This window comes from Macaca fascicularis, chromosome 5 (assembly GCF_037993035.2).
Source record: "Macaca fascicularis isolate 582-1 chromosome 5, T2T-MFA8v1.1".
Classification (NCBI taxonomy): domain Eukaryota; kingdom Metazoa; phylum Chordata; class Mammalia; order Primates; family Cercopithecidae; genus Macaca; species Macaca fascicularis.
Window position 1 is genome coordinate 40,213,122 of NC_088379.1, and position 16,859 is coordinate 40,229,980.

The following is a 16,859-nucleotide window of genomic DNA, read 5'->3' on the forward strand; positions in this document are numbered from 1 at the left end:
CACTTTTAAAGAGAGAAAATAGAACCACAGTGTAAGTCAGCAAAATGGTCAAGTAAATCGTGATGCCTTTGCTTATCATGGAGCTGCATTAAAGAGAAATTAACTCTAGAGGTCAAGACAATACTGTAGTTTAGGGAGAGAATTATTGCTCCTCCCTGAAGACTTTTCTCCCTGAGGCAAGACAGCACATACCATAGATTAAACTTTCATCGGCAGACTTGGAATTCCATCAATCTTTCATTACTGTCTGGCTCAGAGAATCCCCTACCAGATGTCATCAGGAAACTCTACTTCTTCCAAACCGAGACCCCACCTAATCACTCCTAGGGAAAAAAAAACAATGACCAAGAAGAAACAGAGATAACTTTCGGATCAGCTCAAAAACAAGAGAGACCCATTATTCCTTTTCTCTCTCTTTTTTTCTTTTCTTTTCTTTTTTTTCTTTTTTTTTTTGGATAGAGACTCTCGCTCCGTCACCGAGGATGGAGTGCAGCGGCGTGATCTTGGCTCACTGCAACCTCTGCCTCCCAGGTTTAGGCGATTCTCCTGCCTCAGCCTCCCAAGTGGCTGAGATTCCAGGTGTGCACTATCACACCTGGCTAATTTTTGTATTTTTGGTAGAGATGGGGTTTCACCATGTTGGCCAGGCTGGTCTCTAACTACTGGCCTCAAGTGATCCACCTGCCTTGGCCTCCCAAAGTGCTGGGATTACAGGTGTGAGCCACCGCGCCCGGCTAAGACCCATTTCTAAATCACTGTCACCTAAAACACTGCCCTTTATCACGGACAGTTTCTACTAATTTAGAAGGGAAGCCTCCTTGGCACAGGGGCTGCGGTGTCACCTGCAGTGTGGTGTAGTTAAACAGAAAAAGCCACACTGGCTTGCTCAGAAAAGCGTTCCTGACTGCCCTCCATATGGCGCACAGACTCTGCACTGTGTGAGTGGCTGTCCTTTTTATTCAGGGCTAATTCAATCTTAAAGGTCAACCAGGGAGGGGACAGGCAGGACCAGGCAGGAGACAGAAACCACACCAGTCATTTGAACGGAGAATAGCACAAAGAATTTTAACTAGTAACTACAATGGCAAAAGGGGATCCTGAGAAAGCTCCCATGGAGGCTGCAACTGCAAGAGGGGGGCTCTGACCTGCAGGGCTGAGGGAAGAGAGGAGAGAGGTTGTAATCATTAAAACACAGAAGCATCACGGAAGAACCTCCTGGAGAAAAACCTCTGACTGCAGAGGAAGAGGCATTGTTGGCTGCTGGTGGTGCCCCCAGGCTTGAAGGAGGGACCCCAGGGCCAGGACCGAGACCTAAAAAGAGGGCTTGACTGCTGATTGTGCTGGAACCTCTGAAGAAGGCATGTGATGAAGCCAGTTCTGCATTTCTGTGAAGTTGGAGAAACTGCAAACTGGGTTCAGAACCGATGCAACTGGGATAAAGATGTGTTTCTAGGATGGTGCTCAGAGAAATAGGAAGCAAAGGAGGGAGCAAGTTCCTCCTTCCTCCTCCACCTGGCAGTTCGCCTTCGAGTGCTGCACAGTCGTCAGTCTAACAGGTAGCAGACGAGAGAAGCAGGAGCATGGTTTGCAGAGTCCCAGCCCCAGCATCACAAAGCTGAGTGGGGAAGTGTGGGTTTGGAGCTGGGGGGACAGCTGCTTAATGACTCTAGTACAGGAAGCAACAGGCCGTGGGAGTGAGAAACCTGAGGCGACTGGTTTTCACGCTGCGTCAGAACATTAGCTGTTAAACTTCTTCTTTGGTGGTTGAGTTTTAACTTGGCAAATGTCTATGCAACTACAGACTCTAGTTCCCAGAGTCCTTTGCAGCTGAGTGTGGCCAGTGGGGTGTGAATGGAATGTGACTGTACCTGAGGTGTGCAAGTTCCAGGTGTCTTCAACTTGGAGACAAGTCACTTGGCCTGGTCAGGCCAGGATGACAATTGAGGGATGGCAGAGCAACAATCTGGAAGGAGCCTGAGCCCCTGAGTGGCACAGAGCTGTTCTGCCAGGTGGCGGTGCCCACTGCAGCTGTGGCATGAGAACTAACTTCTGGCACTGAAGCCAGTGGACTGCAGAGTACTTGTGGCAGCAGCCTGGCCTATACCCTATTATAATACACAGAAGGCCAAGGCGGGAGGATCACTTGAGCCCAAGGAGTTCAAGGCTGCAGTGAGCTATGATCACATCACTGCACTGTAGCTTGGGTAACAGTGTAAGACCTCATTCCTTTAAAAAAAAAAAAAAAATGGCCGGGTACGGTGGCTCACACCAGTAATCCCAGCATTTTGGGAGGCCGAGGTGGGCGGATCACCTGAGGTCAGGAGTTCGAGACCAGCCTGACCAACATGGCGAAACCCCACTTCCACTAAAAATACAAAAAATAGCTGGGCATGGTGGCACGTGCCTATTATCCCAGCTACTTGGGAAGCTGAGGAAGGAGAATCACTTGAACCTGGGAGGCTGAGGTTGCAGTGAGCCGAGATCATGCTACTGCACTCCAGCCTGGGCAACGAGAGTGAAACTCCATCTGAAAAAAAAGAAAAACTTACTCAAGTTTAGCTCTAAGGAACAGCAGCAAGGCTGAGCAGTGCTTTCAGGTACCCCCAAATGCTGCTAGTAGAAGACACAGTTAGGAAAGGAAATAGAGACTGCCAAAAAAAATGGGCCTTTTCCGCAACGACTTTCTATATACAGCAGCTACAAAGATCGCCTCATTCTATTCTGAGTATGTTATTACTCAAATGTTCTTTCTGTGAAGAGTTGGGCTGTGCTGAGTTCCCATACCTGGGTCCCCCATTCTTTTTCTTAATGCTTTGAAAATGTGGAAACTATTCTCAGCTCATGGACCCACAAAAACAGTCCTCAGGCACATGGTGCTCAGGCACCACCTTTGCTTTCGATTCACTCATGTGGTCTTATCTCCTCAATGAAGAAGCCAGACTGTAAGGATAGGGACCATGCCACTGCCTTCTGTGTCCTGCTGCTGTCTAGCATAGTATTTAGGACACAGACCCAGCCTCTCCTCCCCTGCCAACCCTGGGACATTTAGACTATTCACCATCTCTTGTCAAGATTAATAGAGTAGCTTCCCATTTGGGCTGGCAAAAATACCTGGGGTGTGTTTTTCGCTCTGCCATGAACTACATGGGTCATCTAAGGTAATCACGCTCTTCTGTCTTCAGTTTCCTAACCTCTAAAATAAAGAGACTGAAAGACACTGATACTAAAGCACCTTTTAAATCTAAAAACCTGTGAGTCAAAGTTTTGCATATTCTAAATAATTAATCCCAATATTCCTCAGGATCCCTGAACTCCTCCCCAAAATTCAGCAGTGTTTTCAAAAGAAGTCAAAACAAAGCAGCAGAACAGCACTGGCATGAAAACGAGAACATAAAGTACGTGTGACGAAGGCCTTTTTAAAAACAACCTAGCCAGGCACAGGGGCTCACACCTGCTACCCCAGCACTTTGGGAGGCTGAAGTGGGAGGACTGCTTGAAGCCAGGAGTTCAAGACCAGCCTGGGCAACAAAGTGAGACCCGTATCTACAAAAATAAAAAAAAAAACACCTGTAGTCCCAGCTACTCAGGATGCTGAGGCAGGAGGATCGCTTGAGCCCAGGAATTTGGAGGCTGCAGTGAGTGATGATCATGCCACTGCACTCCAGCCTGGGCAACAGAGCAAGACCCTGTCTCTAAAAATAAAAAGAAATAAAACATCTTGAGCCGGGGTCTTGGTGGATAAAAACAGCTGGGAATATCTTAGAAGAGAATATAAGAAAAAATTCGGTACAGTGGGGACTATATTCTTTAGACAAAAGTTCCTGAGATCATAATCAGATAAAACAATCAAGTCAAAGATAACCTTATTTGGAAATTTATGAATAATCTATGACACAGAAATATTTTATTAAAAGCTGTTCATCAAAACCAGAAAACAGAGGTATTAAACACCTTCTAGGAAGAGAAGTTTGGCTACCCAATCTGTAAGCATAAGCAACATCGCAGGGTAAACACTGAGTAAGAAAGAACTGTTTAAAAAGCACTTGCACACATCATGACTGTTGATGGTTGTGTGAGAAAACATTTTAAATGGTCCATTTTCAAGGCATGATAAATCTAAGTCCTGGCAGCCTGCTTGCAAATGTAACACACCACATGGCTCATGCACCTAGAAAGTCACAATAAGCTAACAATGTAGAGGAGGAGTCAGCCCATTAAAGGGAAGAAAGTTTTGTTATTGGGAAATGAAAATTAAGTGGGGAAGGGAATAGGGTATAACCTTACAAGGGGGATAATGAAACTCAGGCAACATCCAGGAAGATCGTAGCCCCATAGTACTCGGCCAGTGAGGAACTGGGGGAGGGACTGGCGTGCTAGGAGATAAATTACCTGTTGTGACTATCCTAGGTGTGCCTGCCCATCAGATACCCGATCTTGCAAGACTGTTATTAAAAAGTCTCACTTTCACTGTTCTTCATGCCTCTAAGTCCATTCTTTGAGTTTGGATGGGTGAGTGTATTTCTCATAGTTGCTATTCATTATGAAGACATTTTATCTTCATTAGAGCAGGCCCAATGGGGTCTCCACTTATAATATTCATTAAAAGTAATTCCTATTTTTCTTAATAATCAAAAAGAGCACTTTAATGTTGCCACAAATTTAAATGAATGAATTTACTAACGAGAGTGGTACTTCCTGAAGTGTATTCCATGTGATTGTGTTTCCACCAAGGAAAAGGTTCCAAACAAGACTGGGAAATGCTTTTTTGCAGAGTCCTAGTCCATCTCAGCATAGGAAAACCTCTGAGAGGTCCCAGTGTACTTAGTTTAACTCAGTTTCCCAAGTGACTATAGAATCTTTTTTTTTTTTTTCTCAAGGGAAAACCATGAACATCTTACCTGATTAATCCTCATGGTACACTGATACGGAAGCCTCTTGGAAACATGCCATTTATGGGGTCTGAAACCCTCTGACAATAATCATTTTCATTTCTTATGGGAAACAGCTGGATTAGCAGACTCTAGGGCGTATTGGTGAAGTACACAAGGATCTCTGTGCCCCTACCCAGAAGATAAGCCTATGCCAACCACAAGGCAAGAGGGGAGTCCCTGTTCCAAGTTCCCTGTGTTCAGAAATTATGTTTGCGTTGGGCACAGTGGCCCACACCTGTAATCCCGGCACTTTGGGAGGCCGAGGCATGTAGATCACCTCAGGTCAGGAGTTCAAGACCAGCCTGGCCAACATGGTGAAACCCTGTCTCTACTAAAAATACAAAAAATTTGCCAGGCGTGGTGGCAGGCACCTGTAGTCCCAGCTACTTGGGAGGCCGAGGCAGGAGAATCGCTTGAACCCAGGAGGCAAAGGCTGCAGTGAACTGAGATTGTACCATTGCACTCCAGCCTGGGGAACAAGAATGAAACTCTGTCTCAAAAAGGAAAAAAAAAAGAAATTATGTTTGCTTGGTTTTGGTACTTCTGCAAAAAAATAAGGAGGAAGGTGCTTGCCAGGGTCTGAGTGAATAAGAAGAACGCTGAGGCTGGAAGCTAGCATAGGTCCCTGAAACTGGGTGGGGACATCCCTCCCAACTCACCTTTGGGACAGTAGCCTGGCAGGCCCACAGAGACAAGATGAAAGGAAGCATTCGGTCATTGGCCTCAGTCGCCAAGGGCAGAAATGCCACCTCTAAGGCCCAGTGCACACACCTGCATACGTCCTCCTTTGCATAGCGGGCAGGAGGAAAGCAGGCAAACCTGGGTGGCTCCTGGGGCTGAACTGGATTGGAAAGACAAAGCTCACGAAACCCCTTTCCCCAGTCTCCGTCTCTAGGGGCCATGACATTTACCTCACTGATCAAAGGGAACAAAAGTCAACTATGGCCAAGAAAGAGGGGGCAGCCCTCACTCTACCAGGCAATAAAGCAAATGGGCCCCACGAAACACCGTAATAAAGATAGACATGGCTCTCAAGAAGACAAAGACTTCAGCCTAGTCATGTGACAACCAAAACCCCACAGAAGACCGGTATCCAATGTGACTCAACTTCTCGTGCTGTTCATAATAAAAGGTCTCTCCAACTCAACCCTGGGGTTTAGTGGGGGTGTCAGAGCCGATCCCCTCCTCATGCAAAGTAAACTCATTCCCGAGGGAATTTCTTCCAAGCAAATCAAAACCACTTGAAAGCCGTAAAAAAATGTTACATCCAAAATACTTTGATAATTTCTGAAATTACGTGGCTCAGCGAAGCACTCTGGATTTGCAGAAAGATTTTGTGCCCTTCATGTCTGGCATAATACATACTTCTCTCATTCATTTTAACCACATCAAGAAATCCCCGAAGAGATTCTACTTTCTCAGCAAGGAAAGTTACAAAAGAGAATGCAAAATGGGCTCGTTTTTCGTGAGCAAAATGAAATACTTTTATGTTTTATTCATGCAAAGTGAAAACTCCTTTCCTTTGCAACATTACAAATTGAATTTGCTCTTGTAAATTGCTGTTAAAGAAAAAAAAAGGAATCAAAAGCAAAGGAAAGTAAAAAAAGCAGGAGTACAAAGGCCCCTTCTTCTGGGGAATGGAAACTCAGGGGATCAATGGGGAGAAATCGAACCTTTCACTGGCAAACGCACTTTTCAAATTTGCTGTTTCCATGCCGATCCGGCTGAAGGCACCCACAACCCCACGATCTTGCTGAGGTCCTACTAGCTACGTGGAACCGTCCCATGATCTCGCTGAGGTCCTACTAGCTATGTGGAACCGTCCCATGATCTCGCTGAGGTCCTACTAGCTACGTGGAACCGTCCCATGATCTCGCTGAGGTCCTGTTAGCTATGTGGAACTCTCCAATGATCTTGCTGAGGTCCTGCTAGCTATGCGGAACCCTCCCATGATCTTGCTGAGGTCCTACTAGCTACGTGGAACCGTCCCATGATCTCGCTGAGGTTCTGTTGGCTATGTGGAACCATCCCATGATCTTGCTGAGGTCCTGCTAGCTATGTGGAACCGTCCCATGATCTTGCTGAGGTCCTGCTAGCTATATGGAACCTTCCCATGATCTCGCTGAGGTCCTGTTGGCTATGTGGAACCGTCCCATGATCTCGCTGAGGTCCTGCTAGCTATGTGGAGCCCTGAGTGTAGTTCTAAATTACACTCATCTGCTAACACTGAGTGAGAATAAGAACATGAGTAATACAGCCCACGTTTCAAAGCCATAACCAAGGCAATGTAACCTAATTCACACTGATTTCATCAGGGAGTGGGAGTGGGAAGCTCTTCCTGCTTTGTGGGACAACTGAACTCATTAGGGTCTGGAACAGCCTCTCATCCTCTAGATCACATGATCAAGTGTACTTCAAGTCTCCCTGAGGTCTGACTCCTCTCCAACCTCCACTGTCTTTAAAAGGAAGCCATGTCATTAGCTGCATCTGCTAGCATGTGTTTAAAAGTCAAGGGCTAACATTCATTAAGCACCTGTCATGTCCCCATCACTGAACCGATTACTGCATACATACACATGCACATATACGTATGTATTGTGGTCCTTATTATGATCCTCACTTCACAGATGAGAGAACGGAGGTTCAGAAAACTTGAATAATTTTGTCAACTGGAGTTTGAATCATTTGTTTCCTTCCAGACATGTAGCATTTGGCCTTACTTTAAAGAGTTAGGGTGAGCTGAAAACCTCATCAATACAAACCACTGACAATCTGACCTTAAGAAAACCCAAGCTCATCCACTTGTACACGTATGTAATGTAACGAGCTCCACACCTTGGTTCCTGCCTTAAAAACAAACATGGAGGACAGGAACCAGGAAAAGCTCAAGCATCTTATACCCAGGGCCTTCCACCAAAGCTAAATGTTTTTAATGATGACCAAACATCACCAGAGAGCTTCCTTGTAAAATTAATCCATGCATCTCTCCAGGGCTACAGCTCTGGCAAGCAAGGGAATGACAGGTGTGTGCACATAATCCATCCACCCATTCCCCCAAAGCACCTGGCCCAGCTGTCATCATTCACTACTACGTTAGAAAAGCTCAAAGATGCAACTGCGCTCCCAGGAAGGCTTATCCAATCGGCAGTGAGAAGAAAGACACTTTAGCTCTCTCTTTTGCAGACCATTTCTCACGTCTAGTTCCAGCATAAATGCTTATTCTTTAACTGATGAATACTTGGCCATAATCCTTCCTTTCTGGTTTAGGACTTGGAACTGAATCAAACGTACTAATGCCCAGCGTTGGTTGACAAAGGCTGTCATAAGCCCAGGTAGACGACACCCCCATTAGAGAGACCAAATGACTCAATAAAAAAGCAGAATGTTCAGAAATGGAACCATAAGCTCAGGAGAGCCGCTCTCTGTTGTCTGGGATTTTTATCCTCTTTTGCAATGCTCTTGTCCATTTTCAACAAAGCAATAACAAGCTATCATCGTATAGCTCATCCCTAAATGCTAGGAGATGCTCTAGTACCTTGGGAATTGCCAAAGATTGACTATAATTTAAGAATTAACTGCATTTAATGTAGACCAATTACTTAACAATGGTCTCTGAGTATAAAGTCTGTATAACTGCTACTTTATTAAAATATGCACTTGAAAATCGGAACTCCTTGTTTCCAATCATCCTGGAGAACAGAAAATTCGTAACACATCTAAGATTCATTTCTTATAAATAACGTCTTTTCAGTAGGATTTCAGAAAAATATACATCAAATGGAATTTTGATAAGACCAGACCTTTCCAGTGTTAAAAATAGTTTAGCCAATCCCAAACCCCGGAAATTCCTGATATCATGATTTAATGACCTGAGGCTTGTGATGAAAGGCTGTGCAACGTCCCCCTTCAAGTAAGCCCTTGATGAAGAAAACAGCAGCAGGAGGGCCTCTGAAATGGCTGAGACTCAACTGAATGAAATGGAATTAATTTTAAAAAGACTGCAGAGAGGAGGGGAAAAAGGGGTTCAGATGGCCTGGGTTGGAAACTTGGTTGAATGAGGAGGGTCAGGAGGAGAAACATGCAGAATTGGAAGGCAGGATCAGGGTCAGAATTGACAAAAGATTTGAGACACAGAAGCCAGGAAGGGAAGCAGTGTGGAGGCTTTAAGAGGCAGGGAACTAGAGACACGCTTTCATTTTGTACATTTCTATACAGAGGCTACACGAGTTTCGTATTCGGTGAAATGCTGCGAGACTATGCTTTGGTGTTCAGCTAGGACAGGGACACGGGTGAGGTGACCCGGACTGCCCCACCTGGGGACTCACCGGCCATTGTCGCGGCCCACGCCCCACACGCGGATGCTGACGATGGGCTGCGAGTGCAGCACGCTGCGGTCCATGGGGTCCACCAGGCTGAGCATGTCGTTCTCCAGGATCAGGTACATGTCTTTCCCCTGGGACACAATGAGAAAACACGCTGTCTTTCTCATGCAGGCTGGAAAGCCTAATTGCATGTGGCATCCAGGAACGCTGTATCAGCCACCAAAAGAAGTCACCCTGCGGTCTGTAACTTGTCTGCCCAAGAAATTTCCTTTCTGGACAAGAATATTGATGTCTTCCAGCTTCCTGTCATACACCCAATTTCTCTCTCCCTCTCTGAGTCCTCTGAAATGTGCTCCCATCCTGCTTTCCAGGCTGCTCTTAAATTTATTTACACTTCTGAATCTTTATGACAAAAGGCTAATGGTGGGTTCCCTGGAAAATTTAGTCTTTCACTAATTCTGTGCCCATCAAACTCTTAGAACCCCCTCTCCCCATTCTTCTGACCAGGTCCTACCAAGCATCCCCTCGACGGCCTTTCCAGACCCACAATGATACCTGCTGCTTCTCGGCTTTTACACCACTTCCTAGCTGTGTGGTCTGCCCGGCAGACAGCAGGCACAGCTTCGTGACATTTCTCAGCACTAACGATGGCTAACATTTAAATGACTACATTAGGCCACATGCTTAAGGTGCACTGGCTCACGATCTCTCTAAATTGCCCTCTGAGGGCTTGGATTGTTACTATCACCAGTTGGCAGTTGGGGAAACTGACAATGAAAGTTTAAGTAACTTGCTCAAGGTCTGACACAGAACCTGTGGGTGCTGCTGGGATCCCAGCATGGGGGAACACCCAGGTTTCTCAACTCCTGCGCTGTCCTTCGGAGTCTTACACTCTGGTGTCCCATCTCCCCACCTGTGTTGGCTTTCTGTGGGCAGAAGCACCAGACTACTGATTCCCCCTGCAATCTCCCAGGCATAATTTTAGGACATCATTAAATAACTGTTGCACAGCTGAAACACTCTCTCTCCTCAAGGTCATCTAGATGCTATGGCACTGATGATGGAAGATCTGGCTTGGCAGAACAGTGAGGCTTCTTGGTAGGTCTTCAAATCTCAAAGTGAAACAGATAAACTGCTTTCTGGTATAGTTTTTGGGAACAATGTTTTAGTTTCCCACCAAACATTCTCAGAGTGAAATAGAGCTCTAATGCTCAGGGAGGCAGAGATAGGTATCTTGGTGCCTCTGTCAGCCAGTGTTGAAGCTGTGGCCTGTGTCTACAGCTGAGATCCAGCCTGGTCTCAAATCTTCCCCCAAGAGCAGCTAAGCCATTTACGGATGAAAGCACTGGCAGAAAACACAACTCGTGTCGACTATTGTGGTGAAACAGATTCACACAGCCTGGAGCATGCTGCCTTAGACCTACGGCTCCTCTAAAGGTCAGTCATTCACATGTTAGTATAAATCACAACCACCTTCCTTGTAAATCCTGGCCAAGAAGGAACAGCATTTTTGACTGAAGGAGAGAGAAAACAGGTGGAGAATTTGGTGGAAACACAGGCCTGGGTTTTGGTCTTTATTTTTTTTTTGAGATGGAGTCTTGCTTTGTCATCCAGGCTGGAGTTCAATGGCATGATCTTGGCTCACTGCAACCTCTGCCTCCCAGGTGATTCTCCTACCTCAGCCTCTCGAGTAGCTGGGACTATAGATGCATGCCACCATATCCGGCTAATTTTTGTATTTGTAGTAGAGACGGGGTTTCAGCATGTTGGCCAGGCTGATCTCGAACTCCTGACCTCAGGTCATCCATCTGCCTCAGCCTCCCAAAGTGCTGGGATTACAGGCATGAGCCACCATGCGCAGCCATGCTTGGGTATTTGGATGGGAGATAATGCAGTGAGAGAGGACAGCAAAGTCAAACAACAGAAGAGTCTAAATGGCTTTTCTTGGATGGAAGAAAATTCTTCCAGTTCTCCCTTATGCCTGGAATCTAAAAGTCAGCTTGGCAATGCAGTGATTCAGCTCCACTTTAAGGCAGATAAACTCCACCATGGAAAGGCTTGGAAACCTACCTCCCATTGAGACGTGCTGCTAGGAGAAAATGTGAGTGGAGTTCCAGTCAGCTCAACCAAAAAGCAAACTTTTCAACCACTGCTCTGTTCACTAGAAGCAGAGAGAACAGCATCTATTCATGTAGCAAACACTATTCCAAGATGCTCCCAAAATGCTTTTTCTACAGGTCTCGGGCACACCAGGAATACAGCTTTTCTGGTTTGATGTGAGTTTTATACACATTTGGTATCTGTACTTACTTCTTTCCTTTCTGAAATTATCTCAACTAACATTTCAAAACGTAATCACTCTGTTAAAAGGGAGAAATATATAAATATCAATTCCACAATTCATGTATAATGTTGATTCCTCAGAATGTAAGTAAAGAAGAATGTTATAAAAGGATAATTTGTCAACTTTTAGAGTAGAAGCATCAACATTTTTGTGTGTATGTGTGGAAGTCACCTTCCCTTTGAGAATATGGGTCCTTCTTCCAGTCTGCAAAACTGCTCTTACAGACTGGCCCATCCCATTTTGCAGGCATGTTTAGGGGAGTTCTGGGTCCCTAATGCTCACCCATAAATCTGTGTCACTTAGCTACTGAGAAACGCTCTCTCTCCAGGCCCCAGTCCTCACTGGGATCTGGCAGTGCTGAGGGATCAGTCACGCGGGGGCACCATGCCTACACTTCCTGCATTCATGGGAAAAGACACCTGAAAAACACCTCGGAGCCCCTTAGGACCACATCACCGAGCTGTGGGGCTTCCTGAAACACAGGAGAACGCAAACAGCCTGCCGGACATCATTCTCCGCGCCACTTACCTCTCCCCAAATCCCAACCGTGTCTCGGATGTCATTTTTGCAGTAGGAAAGTTGCCTGATGCAGTTGTTGACTGCAACACTACTTTTACCGGGGGCGAGGTCTTCTTCTGCCATCTCTACCCATCCCAGAGAACGCACAGCAAAACACTGGAAGATAGAGTAAGAGGACAGGAAGTCACTCCATGGTTTGGCCAATCATACCAGTTTACACTACTCCCCTCCCACAACTACAAGGTACTACACTTAATGCACTTCTATTTGCTTCATTATGTTCAATCATCTAATTGAGTTAACAAATCCTCTACTGCTGGAAATTAAATGGTAACTACTTTTTGCTATTAAAAAAAATGTAGTGACAAATATCTTTTTGCCTGACGTGTGCATGTGTTCAGATTTCTTCCTTAGAATAGATTACTAGAAGCAGGCCAGGTGCGGTGGCTCACGCCTGTAATCCCAGCACTCTGGGAGGCTGAGGTGGGTGGATCACCTGAGGTCAGGGGTCTGAGACCAACCTGGCCAACATGGCGAAACCCCATCTCTACTAAAAATACAAAAATCAGCCAGTCTTGGTGGCGGGTGCCTGTAACTCCAGTTACTCAGAAGGCTGAGCCAGGAGAATCGCTTGAACCCAGGATGCGGAGGTTGCAGTGAGCCAAGTTGGCACCATTGCACTCCAGCCCGGGAGACACGGCGAGACTTCATATCAAAAACAAACAAACAAAAAGAATAGATTATCAGAAATATAAGTATAGGGCTTATATTATAAAAATTTGGACACAAAAATTTCTAAGCTCCTGATACCTCTTACAAGGCAGTTTTTTAAATAGTGAGAAATGTAACCCCATGAAATCTGTTATTTGGTAAGCACCTAGAAACGATGGAGACAGAATGAATTAAATACATGTTAGGCACTTGTTTCTAATAACAGAGAAGCAAGATGTTTTCTCTAATACCCAGAAAGGCAGCAAAATGAGGAAAAAAGTATCCACTCATGATAACAAATAAGTGTGTCAGGTCCTACAGCGTGACAAGGGAATCTTTACATGCCGAAGTGCTTGCAGAATTGACAGATTCGTGCTTTTAAAACCATTTATTCTTGTATCACTTAGAGATACTTTAAGATCATACTACCTCTCTTTTTTTTAAAGTTCTGTAATTCAATTTTTCCCTTTAATTAAAAAAGTACTATATGCTGCATATTATAACAAGTAAAAAATCCAAAGACGTATGAAGAAAAAACTTCACAGCGCATGTGAGGGGGACTTGGCTACAGCATTTGCCTTGCCGGTGATCACCAGGGTTGCCGCGTGCCTGAGCTGGGTCCCTCATCCCTCTCTGCACCCCTGATCCCATGCAAGCTGTCCAGCAGTTGCAGAGGCCACCTTCCCCGAAAGGCAGACATGGAGGCACCCTTCCTTGGGAGCCAACAGACTGGCTCTCGAAGAACAGCTTTTAAAGTTTCCAAATGCGAGCTTCATAACCAAATGAAGAAATGCAGCAAAGTGTCCTAAAGTGATCACATTCGGTCTAGTGCCACCTTCCCTCTTCCAGTCACCGTGCGCAGACCAGGCACCCCCTTCCTGAGTAGCTGATCACACTTTGTCAGGGGAAAAAAAACTCACCAAAGTATCAAAGACAAAACAGTCCATTTAAGCAAACACTGCGCTGATCCTCAGGTCCTAGATAGAGGAGAAAGCTATGCGACCACCTCAGCGGCCACTCTGCTGATGGTGCACAAGGTGCCTTTCACAAAGAAACCAAAAAAAGGAAGGCAGTCCCCGTGACAACCACAGAAGCTACTCAGGAGTCCGAGTCTTGGGGAAAGGTTCTGCACGTGTACACACTGCAGGGAACCAGCCTGATGGTGAAGAGGAGGTCCCGGGTGCCAGAGCTGGCTGTGGCCAATTCAGGGCTGGCCAGGTCTTGCCTGGTCTGCCTGCCCCTCCGCAGCTCTGCTCCCTCAGTCTCAGGCCAAAGTGTGTTTCTCCAGGTGGATGTGTTGGATATTCCACAGAAGCACCCCACCAAATGTGCTGCTTTATGAAAATGCATGATTTTGCCAGTCTGACCCCTAAGTGCCCAGGCCCTGCTGTCTCTCCAGAAAGTGCTGTGCAGCCCACTAACCTCTCTCCCATGTCGGTTCCCAACCCAGGCCCTAGTCAGTAAAATCACAGTGTCCCAGCTGACTCCCCTGGCCTGCCATTCCAACCTTGTCTCCTACCACCCCTATTCAAACGTCAAAAGTATTAACTCAGTCAGTCCTCACCCCAACCCTTTGAGGTCGATACTAAGTTACTGTACCCATTTTATACATGAGGAAACTGGGTGCAGCACAGAGTTGGTAAGTGGCAGATCCAGGATTCAAACCTGGGCAGTTTGGCTTCTGGGCTCCTACACTTAACTACTTTGTTATATGCCTCTGAGATTTTCATGGGGGGACAATGTCAGATGGGGTTAGGATGATAAAGAGGGCTGGATAAACAGCTGGTAACCTCAATACAGTTTTTTTTGTTTGTTTGTTTGTTTCAAGACAGGTTCTTGCTCTGTCACCCTGGCTGGAGTGCAATAGCGTGATCTCGGCTCACTGCAACCTCCACCTCCTGAGTTCAAGCGATCCTCCTGCCTCAGCCTCCCAAGTAGCTGGGATTACAGGTGCACACCACCATGCCTGGCTAATTTTTGTATTTTTGGGAGAGATGGGGTTTCACCATGTTGGCCAGGCTGGCCTTTAACTCCCTGACCTCAAGTGATTGGCCTGCCTTGGCCTCCAAAGTGCTGGGACTACAGGCGTGAGCCACTGCACCCAGCCCTTAATACAGTTCTGAGTGTGTGTGGATCAAGAGTAGGAACGACCTGCATTCTAATCTCAGCTCTCTGATGTACTGGTACTGGGACCTTGGAAAAGTCATTTACCAAGCCTCAATTTTGTTTGTTTGTAAAAATGGGAGTAATAATAATAATTACTTCAGAGGGTTTTCGTGAGGAGAAAATAAGTAGTGAACTTAGCATGTAAAAAACACTTGAACATTTGTTGAATGAATGAGCAAATAAATACAGTGTCATATAACTCTTAACTGAACAATCAAGAAGGAAAAATGAAAGATTTGTTTTAGGGTGACCACATGTCCCAATTTTCCCCTCAATAGTTCTGGGGTATCACTGTCATTCTGGCAAGATTATTCAGAGCAGCCCCTTTTACTCTCAAAAAGTGTCCTGGGTTAGACAATAAATTATATGATCACCTTGGTCAAAATTCTAGTGAATTCGGCTTCTGGCATGGAAACTGGGGCTTGGACAGGGTACTGTGGCATGCCCATGTGGAAATGGGGTTCAAGATCCACAGAAGCTGCCATCAGGACAGCATCTCAGTGATCCTGGCCAGGGTGAACCCTAAGACAGTACTGTTACTGTGAGACACTTCTCTTCAAACCAGAAGTCAGAAATGCATTTTCCCACCATCTCCAGCTGCCTACTATAACATCCTACAACCTAGGACTGCTCAAAAGAATTCAGTAACGACAAAGAAGGTAAAAAAGAACACTGGCCGTTTTCTCTCCTTGGAGTCCAAGATGACAAAAATTTTGATCTAAACAGCTCACTGAACACCAAGAGTATCATTCTTGGCTAAAATATGCAAATCACCTGACCTCATCCAAGCACATTAAGAATACTGTTTTTGCTGGACGTGGTGGCTCACGCCTGTAATCCCAGCACTTTTGGAGACCAAGGCCGGTGGATCACTTGAGGATAGGCGTTCCAGACCAGCCTGGCCAACATGGTGAAACCCCGTTTCTACTAAAAATACAAAAATTAGCCAGGTGTGGAGGAGGACACCTGTAATTCCAGCTACTCGGGAGGCTGAGACAAAAGAATCATGGCAAAAGAATCGTTTGAACCTGGGAGGTGGAGGCTGCAGTGAGCTGAGATCGCACCACTGCACTCTAGCCTGAGCGACAAGAGCAAAACTCTGTCTCAAATAAAAAAGAAAAAAAATTGTTTTGTCATATTGATGAATACAAGCCTGACATGTTACTATAGTGAGTTTATCTAAAGTCATTTTTCTTGTGTAACCCTGCTGTTGTTTGAATTTAGTCTCTCATCTGAAGAGTTTCACCCCATTCTGTGTGGCCAAAGTGAAAGGAAACAGGTATACAGGGAACATGCAGCTTGGCCCGAGGGGCCAGCTTGGCTTCTTCCCAAAGAATGGAGCAGCAACAAGCAACCTGCACTGTTTGGTGATGCCCCCGTGTGGCCAGGAAGGTTCATAACCACCACCACTTTCCCTTAAACCCAGGAAGGGATGCTGGGCGTAATCAGTTCTGGGAATAAAGGCTCGTCTTGGAGCATGGGAAGAACTCAAAATATTTAATGAAGTCATCTGCCACTTAAAAAAAAAATGTTAATAAAAAAAATCAACATATACACTTTGACTTATGCCCATTCTTCAATAATTCTTAACCAAAAGGGCAAAAGAGTAATGGTTCAGGGTAGAACCGTGTCATCAGAGGGGTCTGGATTCAAGTCATCATTTTGCTGCTTTCTGGCTGGTGACTTTAGGTTAAGTCACTTCAGGTCTCTAAGTCTCAGTCTCTTCATCTGTAAAATAATAATGCTACACATACTTACAGCATGTGCAAGGCCTAAAGAAGATAATGCTGGTAAAATGCTTAGCATCATGCCTGGCAGATAGTCAAAACTTGGCAAATGCTTATTTGTTATTTTTTGTTTGTTTAT

At 45.6% G+C, this 16,859-nt stretch overlaps 1 protein-coding gene across 50 annotated transcripts in view; it reads right to left on the reverse strand.

The window, feature by feature from the left end:
- Positions 1–16,859, reverse strand: part of APBB2 (amyloid beta precursor protein binding family B member 2) — a 409,320-nt gene that overhangs the window by 71,127 nt on the left and 321,334 nt on the right. For all 50 annotated transcript variants that reach the window (XM_074039650.1, XM_065544921.1, XM_065544916.1 and 47 more), the window contains 2 exons: positions 12,126–12,272; positions 9,257–9,384 (listed from right to left, as the gene is read on the reverse strand). In XM_074039650.1, the coding sequence (XP_073895751.1) occupies positions 9,257–9,384; positions 12,126–12,272 (275 nt within the window). The remainder of the gene's footprint in view (positions 1–9,256; positions 9,385–12,125; positions 12,273–16,859) is intronic.